Below are 19,305 nucleotides of genomic sequence, written 5' to 3'. Positions count from 1 at the left end.
GGGTATAAGTATGTTCAATAGTTAGGTGGCTGGTTTCGTCAGGTTCTGTGGCTAGGGTCAGTACTTCCGCCATGGCGGCTTGCCTGGCCACCTGGTCAGCCTGTCTGTTTCCTACTGCGACTGGATCCTGTCCTTTCTGATGCCCGGGGCAGTGAATTATAGCCACTTCTTGAGGAAGAAAAAGGGCTTTTAATAAGGCAATTATTTCAGCTTTGTTCTTGATTTCCTTTCCTTCTGAGGTTAGGAGACCTCTTCTTTCATAGATACTTCCATGAGTATGAGCCGTTGCAAAGGCATATCGGCTATCAGTATAAATGTTAGCTTTCTTTCCCTTGGACAGCTCTAGGGCCTTGGTTAGTGCTATTAACTCAGCCTTCTGTGCAGACGTGCCAGGAGGTAGTGATTGTGCCCAAATGATGTTGTGGCCATCTACTATTGCCACTCCCGCCCTCCGGGTACCTGAGTCAAGGTAACTGCTGCCGTCTGTGTACCAAGTGTGATCCGCGTCTGGGAGTTCTTGGTCTTTAAGGTCTTCCCGGGTTCCATGGGTCTCAGCCAGTACTTGCCGACAATCGTGTGGGCTTGGTTGGTCTTCTGGTACCGGCAGCAGCGTAGCAGGGTTTAGGGTGACCGGAGGGCCAAACTGGACATGGTCCGTGTCCAGTAGGAGGGCCTGGTAGTGGGTTAGGCGTGCGTTGGTTATCCACCGGTCCGGGGGCTGCCGCACTATGGCCTCTAGAGCATGTGGGGTAATAACAGTCAGTGGCTGCCCAAGGGTTAATTTAGCAGAGTCCTTGACCAGCATAGCGGTGGCTGCCATGATACGAAGACATGGGGGCCAGCCAGCCGCCACAGGGTCCAGCTTTTTAGACAGGTATGCTACCGGTCTTTTCCAAGGCCCTAATTTTTGGGTCAAGACCCCTTTGGCAATCCCTTGCCTCTCGTCCAGGAAGAGGGTAAAGAGCTTTGAGGTGTCCGGTAACCCAAGGGCTGGAGCAGACAAGAGTGCCTTTTTTAGTGCCTCAAAAGCCAATTGATGCTCTGCCCACCAGGTGAAAGGGGTGCTCTCTTTGGTGAGTGCATAAAGGGGGGCGGCCAGTTCAGCAAAACCGGGTATCCACAAGCGACAGAACCTAGCAGTTCCTAAGAATTCACGTACCTCCCTGGGATTTCGTGGTGGTGGAAGGCAAGCCACTGTCTCTATGCGCCCAGGGGTGAGCCACCTTTTCTCTTCACTCAGGATATACCCCAGATATGTTACCTTGGTCTGACAGAGCTGTGCCTTCTTGGCGGATGCCCGGTATCCTTTTTCACCCAGTGTCTGGAGTAGATGCCTGGTACCTTGTATACAGGTTTCTTTTGTAGGAGCAGCCAAGAGGAGGTCATCCACATACTGGAGTAGGGTCACTTCTGGATTTTGGGTCCGGAAGTCGGTCAGGTCATGATGAAGAGCCTCATCGAAGAGAGTGGGAGAGTTCTTGAATCCTTGGGGAAGCCGGGTCCAGGTCAATTGGCCCGAAATTCCTTTCTCAGGATCCTTCCACTCAAAGGCAAAGAGTTCTTGGCTTTGGGGGGCCAGAGGTAAACAGAAGAAAGCATCTTTTAAATCTAATACTGTATACCAGTTATAGCCTGGTTTTAAGGTGCTGAGTAAGTTGTAAGGATTGGGGACCGTGGGATGGATGTCCATGGTTCTTTTGTTAATTTCTCTCAAGTCTTGGACAGGCCTGTAATCCTGAGTACCAGGCTTTTTTACTGGCAGAAGAGGAGTGTTCCAGGGCGAGCGACAAGGTCGCAACACTCAGAGTTCTAGAAATTTATTAATGTGCTGCCGAATTCCTATATGAGCCTCTCGGCTCATGGGATATTGCTTGATAGACACGGGCACCGCCGTGGGCTTTAAATCAATTATGATTGGGGCTTGATATTTGGCCCGCCCGAGTCCTCCCGTTTCTGCCCAAGCTTGGGGAAAATCTTGCAACCAAACATCAGGGAGGCTAGTGATGACCGGAGCGTCGAAAAGCCGATGCTCATCTTGCAGAGACACAGTTAAAATTTGGATGGGCTGACCATCCCGATCTAATACTTGGGCCCCAGTCTCGGAGAAGTGGATTTGGGCTCCGAGCTTGGTCAGAAGATCTCGCCCTAGGAGGGGGTAGGGGCATTCAGGTACCACCAAGAAGGAATGTGTCACCATTCCTTGTCCAAGATTAACTGTCCGGTGGTTAGTCCACTTGTGCAATTTCCCCCTTGTTGTCCCCTGGACCCAGGATGTGCAGGAAGACAGGGGCCCGTCTGCCTTTGTCAAAACTGAATGTTGGGCCCCTGTGTCCACCAAGAAGGTGGTGGGGTGCCCCCCTACAGAGAGAGTTAGCCGGGGCTCGGGGGGGGGCGCTCCAGAGCCTTGACACCCCATTCGCTATCTTCACCTAAGGTGAGGACAGCGGCAGGTTTCTTTTGGTCTTTAGGACGCTTGGGGCAATCTTTGATCTAATGTCCCCATTCTTTGCAGTAGGCACACTGGTCTTTTTCTACTTTTGGCCGCCTCCGCTTCTCTCCCTCTCTCCCTGGTCCTTTCTCTCTCACAACTGCCGCCAGGATTTTTGTTAAATGCTTATCCCTCACTCGGTCCCTATGATCCTCTTGCTCTATCTGTTCCTTTGCTAACCTGGCTTCCCTTTCCTCAGGGGTTTCTCTCTTATTAAACACTTTTTCTGCCTCCCTAACCAATTCCTGTAATCCATAGGTTTGGATCCCATCTAGCCTTTGGAGTTTTCCTTTGATATCTAATGCAGCTTGGTCTATGAATGCCATAGCTACGGTAGCCTTATGTTCTAGGGCCTCTGGATCGAATGGGGTATACATTCGGAACCCTTCCAGAAGCCTTTCCATGAAGGCTGCCGGGCTTTTGTCCCTTTCCTGAGTTATGGTCCTTACCTTGGCCAAATTTGTGGGGCGCTTTCCTGCCCCTTTGAGACCCGCCAACAGAGCCTGGCGATAGATTCGGAGACTCTCCCTACCTGGTGCCGTTTTATAGTCCCAGTCCGGGCGGGTGAGGGGAAATCCTTCGTCTGTTTCATTGGGAAGTTGGGTTGGGAGGCCTCCTGGTCCTGGCACATTTTTCCGGGCCTCCAGGAGGACTTGCTGCCTTTCTTCAGTGGTTAAGAGGACCTGCAAGAGTTGCTGGCAATCATCCCAGGTGGGCTGGTGGGTGAGGAGAATGGATTCTATTAACGAGGTTAGGGCCTGAGGGTCTTGGGAAAAGGAAGGGTTATGGGTCTTCCAGTTGTAGAGGTCAGAGGCAGAGAAAGGCCAGTATTGGACCGTGCGATTGACGGTACGGAGGAGAAAAAGGGAGGATTGCCAAGTGGAAGGGCCATCTGGGTCCTCAGTCCGCCGCGAGCGGACGAGGAGGTGTCGGTGGCGGTGTCGGAGGGGTGAGTTTGGGCGGGGCTGGAGAAGGAGACGGGGTGGAGGGAGGGGCCGAGGGAGAAGTTGGGGAAAGGGTAGGGGCCGAGGTGGTAGAGGAAAGAGCTGGAGACAAAATGGGGGGCAAGGGTGAAGCGTAAGGTGGAGGTCTCAGGAGGGGGTTTTCAGGTGCAGGAGGCAGGGGGTCAAGAAGGAGGAGATCCCTCTGGGGTTCATCTGGGAGGACTGGCTTATGCGGGTCCGGATTCCGATTCTTCGGGGCTTCTAAGGCAAGGAGGGTAGATTGGGATGGGGAAGGGGAATGGAGGAAGGGTTTCACCCAAGAGGGAGGACTTCAGACCAAATCCTCCCAAGTAATTATGTAGGCCACCTGGTCTGGGTGTCCGAGTGGCCCAGGATCCATTACTTTTGCTTTAACCTGCAATATAATTGAGAGGTTAAATGTTCCGTCCCGGGGCCACTCTCCATGGAGGGTTGGCCATTCAGACGAACAGAATGTTTTCCATCGTCCCTTACGGACTTCTACAGAGAGGTGGTGGGCTCGAGCCCGGACGTCAGGGAAGTGAGTCAGGGTCAAAGATAAAGGAGTTGTCAACGTCTGTCCCATTTCGTCCACGTATAACAAGGACAAAACGAAAGTAACAAAAACAAAGACCAGACAAGTAAGGAGAAGCCGCGCGGCCAGAGAGTGGCGCCACAGGATCACAAAATATTCAGACGGCAGGGGCGACCTGCCTACAGATTTAAGGAGGCTGACTGAATCAGCCTTCTCCCAGACTACTGCCAGGGCGTCCCCCGGGGCGTAAGTGGGAAGGTGCCGGACACGTCTGTCCCCCTTCCCCACTTAATTCAGAAGGAGTACTCCCCAGAGTTCAGAGTTAGCCGGCAAGACAGACAGAACAAAACGAAAGTACCTGGTAGGTCCGTTCAGTCAGCAGTCCGTGGCCCAGGCCAGATGGGTCTCCGCCGGATGGGTCGGGGGTCCTCGGACGACCCCACTTCCCGGCCAACGCACCAAATGTTGGAACCGAACTGTCGATTCCCTCCTGGGCAGGGGTCGCCGCGAAGGATCACCGACACGAGACTCACAGCAGAGAGTTATTTATTACTAGCGCGCTAGGGTCCCAAGCTCTAAGTTGGCCCTGGGACCCCGACTGCTTGTTACAGGCTGTTTATATAGGCAAACACAAGTTCAAACACAGCTTATGGCGCGAAATTCAAACAAAGCTTAAGGCGCAAAATGATTGGGGCCTGAGCAAGGTGTCTTGTTCTAATTGATTAGAGCAGGACCTTATGAGGTTCTTTCCTGGAGTTGTTGATTCCAGGAACTTCGAGGCAGGGTGGGACCCCCGGAATTGGCAGGGTGGGACCCCATGAGGTTGTTTCCCGGAATCGGCAGGGTGGGACCTTATCAGGGTGGGACCTTATCGAGGCAGGGTGGGACCCTATCCAGGCAGGGTGGGACCCTATCCAGGGCCACCTGGTGTTAATTTTTTAAGTTTTATGAGGCCTACTTTCACTAGCATGTTATCACCTCTCACCACTTGAGGAAAATGTCACTTAGAATCTCCAGGTGGCACTTTAGCGTTTTATAAAAGCACTCAGGTGTTTTTCGGAATAGCCATGGATGAAGGACAAGCGGTTCGGAAGCAGCACGAAGCAGGAGGGAATGCCGGTGGTGAGAGGGGATTGCCTGGGGGAGAGGGGACGGCACAGTGCCTAGGTGTGGTGGGAAATCCACGAGGAAGGTGCCCTGAGCTCCGCGTGTGAGGAGCGGCCCACACTAAGTCAGCTATGCGAACAACCATAGTGGGAAAGTGGCCGTCCCTCCTATTTTATTTTTAATGTTCTTATCATAAAAACATTTAGGACTATAAACATGAGCAGATAAAAAAATATTCCTACTCCCTCTTAATGGAAGATGTGTGCGCATTTTAAATAGTCTCTTTCCCAAAGGGAGAAACTAAAGTTCTCTTTTTGCCAGGCCCATTTCCCTGCTTTTCATTCTTGACCTAATACCAGCCGGGAGCTGGATGGCTGGATCTGGCCTGAAGGGAATGTTTCCCCTCCAGGCCCACCAAGACGCATGCGCATCCAGGGACTTTCCGGAGCTGATTGTTTCTGCTGCATCACCCCATCCAAGGCTCTGGGCGATGTTTTGGAATTTGTCAGCTTTTGTACCTTAGTAAAATATGATTATGTCTTTCTCATTCTAAATTTGTTTTTGAACCTAATCTTGCATTTGTAGTTTTGTATTCTTTTCCTAAAAAGGGTCCTGCAACTACATAAAGTTTTGGCCTCACAAAACCTAGTTCTGACGTTTATACAGAGGCAATATATATCATTTGGAAACCTGAGCTGTTTTCCTTTTCACTATCTCCCAAGGAAGAAGAATGAGAGCTGATGTTAAGTGGGAGAACGGAAATCCAGGCCAGCAGCCTCCGCCACACCTGACGAAGATGCAGACCTGCTCCCAGCTCTTCCTACTGAACTTTTAACTGCCATTTACATCCAAATGGGGAGCTCAGAGGAAGCCTCCAGCTCTTTGCATTCCCCACTTTCATTCATCTTTTGGTAAGTCCTGACACCCCGAGAGTCTTTTTTTTTTTTTTTTTTTTTTTTTTTGAGACGGAGTCTCGCTCTGTCGCCCAGGCTGGAGTGCAGTGGCCGGATCTCAGCTCACTGCAAGCTCCGCCTCCCGGGTTCCCGCCATTCTCCTGCCTCAGCCTCCGAGTAGCTGGGACTACAGGCGCCCGCCACCTCACCCAGCTAGTTTTTTGTATTTTTTTAGTAGAGACGGGGTTTCACCATGTTAGCCAGGATGGTCTCGATCTCCTGACCTCGTGATCCGCCCGTCTCAGCCTCCCAAAGTGCTGGGATTACAGGCTTGAGCCACCACGCCCGGCCGAGTTCTACTAATTTATCTATAGATTCTTTTGGATTTTATGATAGATGATTACATCATGTGAAAATAATAAACTGTATTTTTTCCATTTCAGTCATTTCTCTCCCCTAGCACTGGCTAGAACCTTCAGTACAGTGTAGAATTAGAAGTGGCAATAGCAACCATCAACATACAGTTCCATTCTCAAAGGAAAGGCTTTCAACGTCTCTCCAATTGCTTTACGAATGTGTGTGTGTATGTCTGTTTGTGTGTGTGTGTGTGTGTGTGTGTTAGCTACCATTTATCAGATTAAGAAATTTCTTGGCTAGGCACCATGGCTTACACCTGTAATCCCAGCACTTTGGGAGGCCGAGCGGTGCAGATCACTTGAGACCAGGAGTTTGAGACCAGCCTGGGCAACATGGTGAAACCCTGTCTCTACTAAAAAATACAAAAATTTGCCAGGTGTGGTGGCACATGCCTGTAATCCCAGCTACTCCGACTGAGGCATGTGAATCACTTGAACCCAGGAGGCAGAGGTTGCAGTGAGCCAAGATCGCACCGCTGCTCTTCAGCCTGGATGACAAAGTGAGACTCTGTCTCAAAAAACAAAACAAACAAAAAAGAAGGAAAGAAAAAAGAAATTCCTTTAGTTTGCTAAGGGTTTTTTTTTTTTTAATCATGAATGGATGTTGAATTTTTAAAGATTTTTCTAAATCTTTGCGTTGATGTAGTTAATTGATTAAGTGGTAAACCAGCACATTCCTGGAAAAAACATAATTTAGTTGTGCTGTATTATTTTGTATTATTTTGTTAAATAATTATTAAATTATTAAGTTATTATTACATTGCCAGATTCTGTTTGTTAATATTTTGTTTAGGATTTTCAAATTCATGTCATCTGGGAGATTGGTTATAATTTTCCTTTCTCATATTTTTTTCAAATCTTGGCTTCGTAAAATGAGTTAGATTTCATTTTCTCTGTTTTTATTCTCTGGGTGAATGTATGCATGCTGATTTTTTTCCTTCTTAAGTGTACAGTGAAATTCACCAGTGAAGGCACATTGGCCTAGAGTTTTCTCTGGAGAGAAGTCTTTAAATTATGGCTCAATTCCATATATAGAATTTTTTAATAATTTTATTTCTTTTGCCCATTTTGATAGATTATAGTTTTCCGAGCATTTGTCCATTTAATCTAACTTTGCAAATGTCTTGACATCAAATTGTTCACAATATCATTTTTCCATTTTAATGTCTATGAGGTGTTCCCTTTTTTATTCCGTACATTGCTTTCTTGATGCCTTCTCCTCTTTTTTCTTTTCATTAGTCTCACCAGGGATTTGTCAATTTCACTAGTCTTTTAAAAGTACCAAATTTTTGGCCTTATTGGTGGTCTCTATTTTTTATTTATTTTTTGTTTCATCAATTACTATTATATTTCGTATTTTCTTCTGTACTCTTTGGGTTAATTTGTTCTTTTCCTGACTTCTTGACATGGATAATTCTTAGAGTGTCAACCACTCTCTTTTCTATTTACCGTTTAAGTTTTCCTCTAAGAATTGCTTTAGCTTCATCCCATAAATTTTTATTTGCAGTGTTTTTATTTTACTTAGTTCAAACTGTTTTCCAATTTTCACTGTGCTTTTTTTTTTTTTTGACTCATGAGTCATGTAGAAGTATACTTCCTTATTTCCAAACATTTGAGAATTTTGTATTTATCTTTAAATTTTTGATTTCTGATTATATTGTGTTGTGGACACAGAACATACTATGTATTTTTTTATTTTAGTTCTTTGAAATTTGTTTAGACTTGCTTTATGGCCCAGAATTTGGTCGATATCGTCAAATGTCTTCTGTACGTTTGAAAAGAACACGTATTATGCATTGTTGAGAACAGCATTCTATGTACATCTATTTGTTAATTATTTTATTTAACTCTTCTATATTCCTACTGATGTTCTGTTTTCGTTTGATTGAATTTTAATAATGTAATTTTTTCCTTCTCACCCTCTGTCATTACCTTCGAAGTCACATACTCGTTTTCTATGTTTTTAGTAATTACTGTAAAGATTTCAACCTGCATCCTTGATTTAGCTATTAATTTTTATTTATGTTGAGCCTGCATCTAGAAATCTTCCTAAACTCTCTCATTAGATTAAGGAGTTATTCTACAAACTTACTTGCTACACTGACTTTCTACACTGGTTAGGCTCTGCGGTATATTGTTAAATGGAAGCAGTGAACAGATAGCATTTTTGTTTAATTCCAGGCTTTAAAGAAAATGCTGTCAATATTATGTCATTAATATGATGTTCTTGGTAGGTATTTTGGTAGATTCTCTTTGTTGAGTTAAGGAGGTTTCCTAGTTTCTGTTAATTTTTAAAGTCATAGGTGCAGGCTGAATTTTAGTGAATGCTTTTCCTGCATTATTGAGATAATTGTAAGGTATGTCTTCTTTAATCAATGAATATGATAAATTACATTAATACAGATTTCTGATATAGGATGATTCTTGTATTCTTTTACTATTTGTTTTTTAATGGGCAAAGGACTTTTTTTTTTACTTTTTGAGCTTAGTTTTTTGGTACAATTTAACTTTTATTTTAGATTCGGAAGTACATATGCAGGTTTATTGGTAATATTGTGTGATTTTGAGGTTTGGGGTATGATTGATTGCATCATCCAGGTACTGAGCATAGGACCCAATAGTTTTTCAACCTGTGCCGTTTTCTGCTGAGCCCCCTCTAGAACTCCCCAGTGTCCATTATTGCCACCTTGATGTCCATGAGCACCCATTGTTTAGCTTTCACTTATGAGTGAGAACATATGGTATTTGGTTTTTTGTTCCTGCATTAATTTGCTCAGGATAATGACTTCCAGCTGCATCCATGATGCTGCAAAGCACATGATTTCTTTTCTTTCTTTCTTTCTTTCTTTTTTTTTTTTTTTTTGAGATGGAGTTTCACTCTTGTTGCCCAGGCTGGAGTGCAATGGTGCGATCTTGGCTCACTGCAACCTCTGCCTCCCATGTTCAAGCGATTCTCCTGCCTCAGCCTCCCAAGTAGCTGGGATTACAAGTGCCCGCCATCATGCCTGGGTAATTTTTGTATTTTTAGTAGAGATGGGGTTTCACCATGTTGGCCAAGCTGCTCTCGAACTCCTGACCTCAGGTGATCCACCCGCCTCAGCCTCCCAAAGTGCTGGGATTACAGTCCTGAACCACTGCGCCCAGCCATTATTTTATTTTATTTTTTATGAATGTGTAGTATTCCATGGTGTATATGTACCACATTTTCTTTATCCAGTCCACCATTGATGGGCACCTCAGTTGATTCTATGTCTTTCCTATTGTCAGTGGTGCTGAGATGAGCATACAGTGCATGTGTCCTTTAGGTAGAACTTATTTTCCTTTGGATGTATACCCAGTAATGGGATTGCAATGTCAAACGGTAGTTCTATGTTCTCATATGTTTGTTGGCCACTGGTATGGCTTCTTTTGAGAAGTGTATGTTTATATCTTTTACCCCTTTTTTTTTTTTTTTTTGAGACGGAGTCTCGCTCTGTCGCCCAGGCTGGAGTGCAGTGGCGGGATCTCAGCTCACTACAAGCTCCGCCTCCCGGGTTTATGCCATTCTCCTGCCTCAGCCTCCCGCGTAGCTGGGACCACAGGTGCCGCAACCTTGCCCGGCGAGTTTTTTTTGTAATTTTTAGTAGAGACGGGGTTTCACCATGTTAGCTGGGATGGTCTCGATCTCCTGACCTCGTGATCCACCCGTCTCGGCCTCCCAAAGTGCTGGGATTACAGGCTTGAGCCACCGCGCCCGGCTCTTTTACCCATTTTTAATGGGGTTGTTTTTTTGTTTTGAAAATACAATCAATTTACGATCCTGGGAGAGCAAGAAGCAAGGAGCCAGCAAGTCTGGACACATTCCAGAGGCCACTGAGGGGTTTTATGCCCTGAGTCCTGGATTCCATCCAAGCCACGAGGGGTTTTATGCCCTGGGCTTAGGCTGTAGTGCAGCCTTCCACTCTTAAGCACAGAGCCTGGTGTTCCATAGGCCACAAGAGGTTTTAAACTCTGGACTCGTAACTTGTTCCAAGGCTCTTTTCATATGATATCAGACTAGAAGTCTTGCCTCCGCTTTTCTCCCAACAATTGGACTGATGGGATGTTCCACTGTGCACAAGCATCATGGGTTCTTAAAACAAGGCCCTGCACAAGCACTAAATATGTTCCTGTCACCGCAGTCCACTAGCCCTTCAACTATAAACATGTACAGGAGTCGCCTGGGGGCCTGGCTAAATAAAAATGCAGCTTCTGATTCAATAGCCTCGAATGGGACCAGAGATTCTGCCTGTCTTGATGAGCTCCCGAGTGAGGCAGACAATGCCAGTTCACAGACTCACACTTTGAGATACGGCCACCTGGGCCATTGTGTTCAAATGTGCTTGATAATCTGGAGCACTTATTAAATATCCAAGTTGCCAGCATTTTCTTCTGGAAATCTTGATTCAGTATGTTTTGGTTGGAGCATTGGACGTTTGGGAAAACTAGAATTTCTTTCTCTCCCTTTAGACAAAAGTCAACTACTGCTGAGGCATGGGCTTAATAAATGTTGACTAAAATATCCAACTCAGCAACCAATCCTGTGTAATTTTCAAACTGTCAGTAACTTGCTGGGGGCGACCTACAGACCCTGGCCATGTGATGGATGAAGAAATGCACTCAGACACAGGTATCCCATGAAAGAGCAGGCTAGGGGACTGGGCAGCTCCCAGACACCGAGGAGGGTGCTATAAAGAGTCAGCAGCCACAGCCCTGACAGGCTGGGGCTCCAAGCATTTATTCAGTACAGATTTAATGACAAAGGTCTCAAGTAGACACCACTAGAGGGTAATTAACATTGCTGACCTTCTGAGTAGAGAGCAGTCATGCGCCCACAAATGATCAAAGGTCAGTCTTAGGAGCACATGAGTAAATAAGCTATTTAAACTCCTCTACATTCCTATGTATCCACGCCCTAAGCTTTTAAGAGAATTCAGCTGCCTTCAGCCAAATCTTTTACTGAAGCTATGCAAACCTCCTGACCCTCCAAGAAGGTTTGTGTCTATTTCCTACAACTTAATTTTTATAATTTCTCCCACCACCCTGACAGATCCCCTACGAAAGACCATGTTTCTTCTCAGCTTGCTCAGTCCAGCTGAGCCAGCTTTCCACTGGACTCCTGAATGTGAGGACACAGGCTCCCAGGACCATCCAGAAGCAAGCATCTCTCATCACCTTAAAGCTCTGAAACACTAGCTGGGTGCAGAGGCTCATGCCTGTAATCCCAACACATTCAGAGGCTGAGGTGGGAGGATCGCTTGAGGCCAGTAGTTCAAGACCAGCCTAGGCAGCATAGCAAGACCCCATCTCTACAAAAAGTACACCCCAAAATTAGCTGGGTGGGACTACATGCCTGTAGTCTCAATTAATTGGGAGGCTGAGGTGGGACTATCCCTTGAACCCATGAGTTTGAGGCTGCAGTGAGCTATGATTGCACCACTGCACTCCAGCCTGGGAGACAGATTGAGACCATCTCTAAAACAACAACAGGCTGGCGCAGTGGCTCATGCCTGTAATCCCAGCACTTTGGGATGCCAAAGTGGGTGGATCACCTGAGATCAGGAGTTCGAGACCAGCCTGGGCAACCCGGTGAAATCCTGTCTCTACTGAAAATACAAAAAATTAGCAGGGTGTGGTGGCAGGCGCCTATAATCCCAGCTACTGGGGAGGCTGAGGCAGGAGAATTGCTTGCACCCAGGAGGAGGAGATTGCAGTGAGCTGATATCACGCCACTGCACTCCAGTCTGGGCAACAAGAGCAAAACTTTGTCTCAAAAAAATAAAAAATATTAAAAAAAATAACAAAAAACAAGGAGACACAGAAAACTGAAATATTTTAAGTTTCATTTTATTATTGCTTATTGATTAAAGTAATTCTGCTTCCACTTTATTTTTAAAGACAGTAATTGCTACACTGAATAAAACTTTAATGAAGTTTCATTATAAGCATCTATTATCATTTTATTATTTTCTACATAGAAGCATGCAAAAAGTTTAAAATTCAGTTTCATTTGATTTAGCCTTGACTGTAATGAAGGACTCTATGATGAGGGGACACGGTGTTTATGGGCTGGAGTCCCAGCAACTGCTTGGTGGCAGAGTCCCAGTCTTTCCCCAGTTCAAGCCGTGGGCAGATAGATGGGTACTGTCCTTCAGTTCTTCTTACCCATTCACTTGCTTTCTTTATAGCCTCAAAAGCCCAGGGAATATTCCTAGATTTAAAAAAAAAAAAGTTTCAGATTTCAGAATATAACAACATGTGAAATGTAATATGGTACTAAACCCATCACATTGTATCAGACAAAATGATTCTGCCAAAAATTAAGATATTAAAGCAGTTTTCCTTGACATCTTATGGGACTTCTACCCGTCTGACCTTGAGCTTATGCACTGCATTGTCAAGTGTCCCGTGCCCACTACTTCCTGGTTTCCACGTGCCTCCAGGCATCCCTGCTGCCTACAGGACAGCTCGAGTTCCAGCTTCTCTACAGTTGTTTATGGTTGTCCCCTTTCCATGCTTCTCAATCTAAATCCTATCCATTCTTCACGCACAAACTCAAGTACTATTTTACAAATGAGGCTTCTGTTTCTCTCTCCTTCCCACTGTACCAACTCGATTAGGTACCTTCAGAATATCTGAGAGTCCGCCATGAAACTGGCATATATTCAGTTGTGTCACGTAAACCAGGAATAACTTGGTAGAATAAGCATATCGAGTCAAGTCTGTGTCCACTAAATAGTGTCAAATATTTGAGACTGTTGAATATTCAAGTCTATTTAACACTCAGAAAAATTCTGAGATTGTTAATTAATATTAATTAGGTGCTTCCTCACTTGTTCTATCATCTGCTAGAACTTGTTAGTGAACAAGTAGCAACATACACCCAAGTTCTTCAGAAAATTCTATGGGGGAAACTTAATATTTTGAAAATTCTCTCCCTGTTCCCGATTTTTCCCTGTGAACTGGAAAAGGGCCGTCAGTACAGCGTGGTGGTTAAGAGCTGGGTTTGAGTCCTGACTCTGCAATCACATGATATTGGTCATGTGATACTGTGTGGCTTTCATTCAACACTGGGAATCTCAGTTTCCTCTATTACGAGAATAACATGAGGTCCTATGGGTTTGTGGTGGAAATTAACAAAGCTTATAAACTTAACATGCTTACTAGTCCCTGGTCCACAGTAGGCACTCAATAAATGTTCACTGAATGTCATGACAGAATGAACATACTAAATAAGAAGCATGCCAAAGTGGGTAAAAGACCAATGTTTCCTGGTAAATATTCATCTACTTATAGTTACTAACTGCTGAAAACAACAAAACTGGCTTTTCACTAATTCAGCTGGCCTCCTTCAGTCCAGTGGCCTCTACACTTTTTGGTTCACCATTCCACTAGTAAGAAAATCTTGTGCCTACACCCCCATGTAATGTGCTCCTACATCAATGTTACGTACATCTTGAAATAGAAAATATAGAAAAAGCTTCAAATATGCAATAAACGGAGTAAAAAAAATCTCTTTATTTATTTTAGATGGAGTCTCACTGTGTCACCCGGCTAGAGTGCAGTGGCACGATCTCAGTTCACTGCAACCTCTGACTCCCTGGTTCAAGCGATTCTCCTGCATCAGCCTCCTGAGTAGCTGGGATTACAGGCACGTGCCACCATGCCTAGCTAATTTTTGTATTTTTAGTAGAGACAGCGTTTCACTGTGTTGGCCAGGATGGTCTCAATCTTTTGATCTCGTGATCTGCCCGCCTCAGCCTCCCAAAGTGCTGGGATTACAGGTGTGAGTCACCATGCCCAGTCTAAAATCATTTTGTCTTACGTGCTAAAGTGCCAACAAACCATTTTGCTGGCACAATAGCAGTAATGTGGTAAGAGCAATATGCTGGAATATACTTGATCAATTTTGAAAATCTTGCTTTAATACTTTGTGATATTACAGTTCAAAAGCAGGTTCAAAGTTTATACTTGTTCTAACAGCTATAATATTAATAATTGGCAATGATCTAAATAGAGTAAGTGCCTCTTTGGATGTGCCTATTAAGTCAAATACTAATTTGTTAGTCCCATCTCCTAGCTGTTTAAAGTGTTTTTTCTTTGATATTTATTTAATTAATTCTCTTGGCAAGTGGCACTGGTTTATTTTAAAATAAAATACAAAAATTAGGCTGATGCAGTGGCTCACTTCTGTAATCCCAGAACTTTAAGAGGCCAATGCAGGCAGATCACTTGAGGCCAGGAGTTCAAGACCAGCTGGCCAACATGGCCCGAAACCTCATCTCTACAACTATAAAAATTAGCTTGGCATGGTGGTGCACACCTGTAATCCCAGCTACTCAGGAGGCTGAGGCACGAGAATTGCTTGAACCTGGGAGGTGGAGGTTGCAGTGAGCCAAGATCATGCCACTGCATGCCAGCCTGGACGACAGAATGAGACCTGGCCTCAAAAAATAAATAAATAAAAACAAAAAAAAAGAAAACCCCAAAAATAGAAAAAAAAAAAGAATAAATTCTCATCTTTCTTGGCAAACTAATGAGAAGGTATTGCTTTTTTAAAAATGGAACTATACATTACATATAGTAAATTATGATTTTCCTTTTTTTTTAGACAGGGTCTCACTTTGTCACACAGGCTGGAGTGCAGTGGCAGGATCACAACTCAATGCAGCCTCGACCTCCTGGGCTCAAGCAATCCCCCCACCTCAGCTTCCTGAGTAGTCACACACTACCACACTTGGCTAATTTTTAATTTTTTTGTGGAGACAGGGTCTTTCTATGTGGTCAAGGCTGGTTTTGAACTCTTGGAAGCAAGCAATCCTCCTGCCTTGGCCTCCTAAAGTGCTGGGATTACAGGTGTGAGCCACTGTGCCCAGCAATGCCTGGGTAATTTTAAAAAGGTTTTTGTAGAGATGGGGGTCTCATTGGTTACCTAGGCTGGTCTTAAACTCCTGGGCTTGATCTTGCTGGGCTCAAGTGATCCTCCCGTCTCAGCCTCCCAAAGTGCTTGGATTACAGGCATGAGCCAATTTGCCTAGCCCAGAACTTCCTGAACACCTGTTTTGTGTTTGAGAACTTTTTCTTAATCATGACACTTAAAAATTGTTTTAATTTTTAATTAAACAATTAAAAATTAAATTTTATTTATTTAAATTTAATAAAAAATTAAATTTTATTTAACTAAATTTAATTAAATTAATTAAATTTAATTTAATTTTCCCTGTCTCATTTTTTTAAATGCAGTGGGTTTTGTTCATATCAGGATCTAAACAAGGTCTACCCTTGCTTTTGGTTGATATGTCTCTAAAGGTTTATTTACAGGTTCTGATCCTCAACCTTTTTTTTTCTATTGCCATTTATTTTTCTCTTGCCATTTATTTCCCCACATTTCAGACTTTGCTGACTGCATTTGCATGGTGTCATGTAACATGTTCCTCTATTCTCTGATCTAATTCAAGAAATCAAGGGGTTTCGTTTAACTTATTTGATTTTATACATATTAGTTTCTAACAATATTAATATCTACCTTCCAAAATAACAAATCAAAAGTATTATTAACACCATGGCTACTCCCAGTGAGATTTCTTCATAATATTTTTTAATCCTTAGGTACTATCCCACTAGAGAGATATAGTCAAATTATGTACTAAGTCACCTTAAATTAATACCCAGGCTGGGCACGGTGGCTCACATCTGTAATCCTAGCACTTCAGGAGGGTGAGGTGGGAGGATTGCTTGAGCTCAGGAGTTTGAGACCAGCCTGGGTAACATGGTGAAACCCAGTCTTTACAAAAATGACAAAAACTAGCAGGGTGTGGTGGTGCACACTTGTAGTCCCAGTTACTCAGGAGGCTGAGGTGGGAGGATGGCTTGAGCCCAGGGGGCGGAGGTTGCAGTGAGCTGAGATTGCACCATGGCACTCCAGCCTGGGCGACAGAGCCAGATGATCTCAATAAATAAATAAATAAATATCAATCTTATCCATTATTATGTAAAATATTTACATAGTTCCAAAGTCAAAACTCCAAAACAAAGCACACTAGGAGAAACCGAGCTTCCATCCTTGTCCCCTCTATCAAACCCCCCTTGCAATAATATTTTTATTAGTTTGATTAGTTTTCCCCTTATCTTGCCTTTAAAAGAACCTAAGCCAATTACATGTGTATGTATATGTGTGTGTATGTGCATATGTGTATGTATATACTTATATATATATGTATGTCAGAGAGATCCTGCTCTGGTCTTGCCCCTCTCGCCATGGGGTGGGGGTCTGCAGGGACAAGAGAATGTGCCCACCCCAGAGCCCATATCCTCCTGTTCAGACCCTGCAACTCCAGCGTCCCTGACCACATGGCCCTGAGTCCACTTTCAGGGTCTTCCCTGGGTCTGTCACCCTGAGTTTGCACAGTGCTGCTATCTCACTGGTGCTGCAAGGTGGCTGGGGTGAGGGGGCACTGGCATGGGGTCTGGATGGCATTTTGATGGGTAGGGTGGGGTATTCATGTGTGCATGCAAGGCCTCTTCGGGTCCTAGGGGTCAGCCAAGGGCCGAATTTGAACCTGGCCTTCTAGGTGGTTATGAAGTTGTATTTGCCAAGGTAGGCGATTAGAACACATTTAATCTAATAGTTTGCTAATTTGATTTATAACTTTTAAATACTTAGACATATAGTATGTGGGTTTCCATTTGTATTCTTATCTCAGGCCCTGCCATTGTTGGGAACAGGGCTGGGCCCAACAGTCATATTGTGGGTCCTCTGGAGGTGCCCAGGATCAGTGCACTGCAGCGAAGAGTACCACATCCAGAGCCAGAAGCGACGGGCTCCAGCGGGAGCTGCACTCAAACTCTCTGAGCCTGTTTCCTGTGCAGCCCAAGGTACAAATACCACATCAGCCCTGCCCGCCACAGGAGACTGTGGGCAAGCTGTCACCTGCAAACAAACTCTCTTCCTACATACTTACAAAGTAGTCTACACATGTAAGATAATTCCCTATAGCTGTTTGTAAGGTTTATTAAATAAATAGTTGAAAATATAAATAAGTTACATAATACTATAGTTAAAGCCACCTGGAAGTAGAAGCGTCATCCAGTTTCATCAGTGATTTGAACACTATTCCCTCTGTTTCCAACCTGGTGCGAATAAACTGTAGTACCAGCATTGTGGCAATTAGGTCCAGGAGACGTTCTCTTCCTTTTACACCTAAAAGGAAACAAACTCCATTAAGTCTGTTGGAAATTCTGCATCTCAAACTGTGCCTGTTTATAAAATCCCCATTAAATAATTATAATATGGTTAAATCACAGTACATGAGCAGATCATGAAACTCTCTAATACTCTTCAAGGTCCTTAATTAGCCTGCTATTTAAATAAAAAATGAGGACGATTGGAACCATGTGCCTATCATATTATCCTGATGGTCATCAGGAAACTGGACTGTACCCAGAGTGCCCCTTGCTTGCCATCTTCACACAGAGAGCCATGAAGTTCAATGAAAGAAATCCAGTTTTCAGGCTCCTGTTACAAATAGCTTAGAAGAGTAAACTTAAATATTCAACAGATAAACAACAGATATGACCAGTTACACTGGTGTATCAAATTATTTCTAGTGGTTAGTACCTATAGGTATCCAAGATATGTTACTATATTACAAAATATCAAAATTGAAAAATGAACGTTTACATGTGTTGAACTCAGAATTAACAACCCATTTTTATTTTAAAAATGCAAGCAGCTTTTTTTGTTTGTTTGTTTTTTGTTTTTTGTTTTTGGAGAGACAGGGGCTCACTCTGTCATGCTGGAGTGCAGTTGGTGTGATCAGAGCTCACTGTAGCCTCCAACTCCTGGACTCAAGTGATCCTCCTACTTTGGCCTCCCGAAGTGTTGAGATTATAGGCATAAGCCACAGCACACAGCCAAAAAAACGGTTTTAGGGAAGGAAAAAAACCCCCCAAATCTCTGTCTTATAATTAAGAATATACAATTACTTTGAGAAAAGACAAAAGGACCTTGCAGAGTATGCACATATCTGCATATAATGTTCTTAGTAGAGAAAAAAGGAAATGAATAAATTTTTAAAAACAACATAACAAAACCAAGCCATTGTCCCACAAAAGAAAAATCAATGGAGACAAAGCAGTTTAATTTGCTGGATTCTTTTGTGGCTTATTTTTTGGGTATTATTTACAAAATGTTAGACTAATTTTTAAGCAATATTCATAATAAGCAGCATACAACTCCAAGAATAATTTAATAAATAGTAAACTGATGAAATGCCTAATGTGTATCAGCGTCACTTAAAAAACAAATTCAGAAGGAGAAGGGACGATAAAAGAGAAACGAAGAAGAGGACAAAAGACAAAGTTGGGTACAGATATAAAAACAAGTCGGAGAAAAAAATCAGACAGCTTGAGGCTATGTAGAGGAAGAAAGGCAGAAAAGCACATGCTTACAGAAAAATAACACGGACAATACACAGCAATACAGAGAAACACAGGAAAAGCCCATGGAGAAGTTACATCCATGAAATCCCATCCCCTTGCATCTGTGACTCAATTTTCTCCAGTTTTCCTCTTGTTTCTCAGTCCGCTCCTTCTCAGCGTCTTTGCTGTTTCTTGTCCAGTCTGAACACTAAACACTGTCGTGTGGCAGGCTGGTCCTAGCACCTGCTCTGCTCAGACTACCTTCTTTCTTTGGGTGACTTCATCCAGAGCCAGGCTTTAAATACTACTCACGTTGAGAATTCTCCCCGTCTTTTCCAATTCTGACCTCTTCCCTGAGCTCCAGCCTCACGTGACAATATATTTATCTTGAATTTTTATCTCACTCTGTCACCTGGGCTGGAGTGCAGTGGCACAATCATGGCTCACTGCAGCCTCAACATCCCAG

At 43.9% G+C, this 19,305-nt stretch overlaps 1 protein-coding gene and 1 long non-coding RNA gene across 4 annotated transcripts in view; one reads left to right on the top strand and one right to left on the bottom strand.

Annotated features, from left to right (window-relative positions):
- The first annotated feature begins 10,214 nt into the window (after positions 1-10,214).
- Positions 10,215-12,358, top strand: LOC112610760. The gene is made up of 2 exons (XR_003116485.1): positions 10,215-11,049; positions 11,470-12,358. It is a non-coding gene; the product is annotated as an uncharacterized LOC112610760 (long non-coding RNA).
- PARP4 (poly(ADP-ribose) polymerase family member 4) overlaps positions 12,071-19,305 on the bottom strand; it is a 94,198-nt gene continuing 86,963 nt past the window's right edge. For 2 of the 3 annotated variants that reach the window (XM_025364239.1, XM_025364238.1), the window contains 2 exons: positions 17,487-17,619; positions 12,251-12,630 (listed from right to left, as the gene is read on the bottom strand). In XM_025364239.1, coding sequence (XP_025220024.1) covers positions 12,435-12,630; positions 17,487-17,619 — 329 coding nt within the window. In that variant the 3' untranslated portion in view covers positions 12,251-12,434. Of the gene's footprint in view, positions 12,631-17,486; positions 17,620-19,305 lie in introns of all 3 variants that reach the window. The other variant, XR_003116482.1, reaches the window with a different exon arrangement.

Source organism: Theropithecus gelada, chromosome 17 (genome assembly GCF_003255815.1).
Source record: "Theropithecus gelada isolate Dixy chromosome 17, Tgel_1.0, whole genome shotgun sequence".
NCBI classification, from domain to species: Eukaryota; Metazoa; Chordata; class Mammalia; order Primates; family Cercopithecidae; genus Theropithecus; species Theropithecus gelada.
This window is presented reverse-complemented; position numbering and strand designations above follow the sequence as displayed.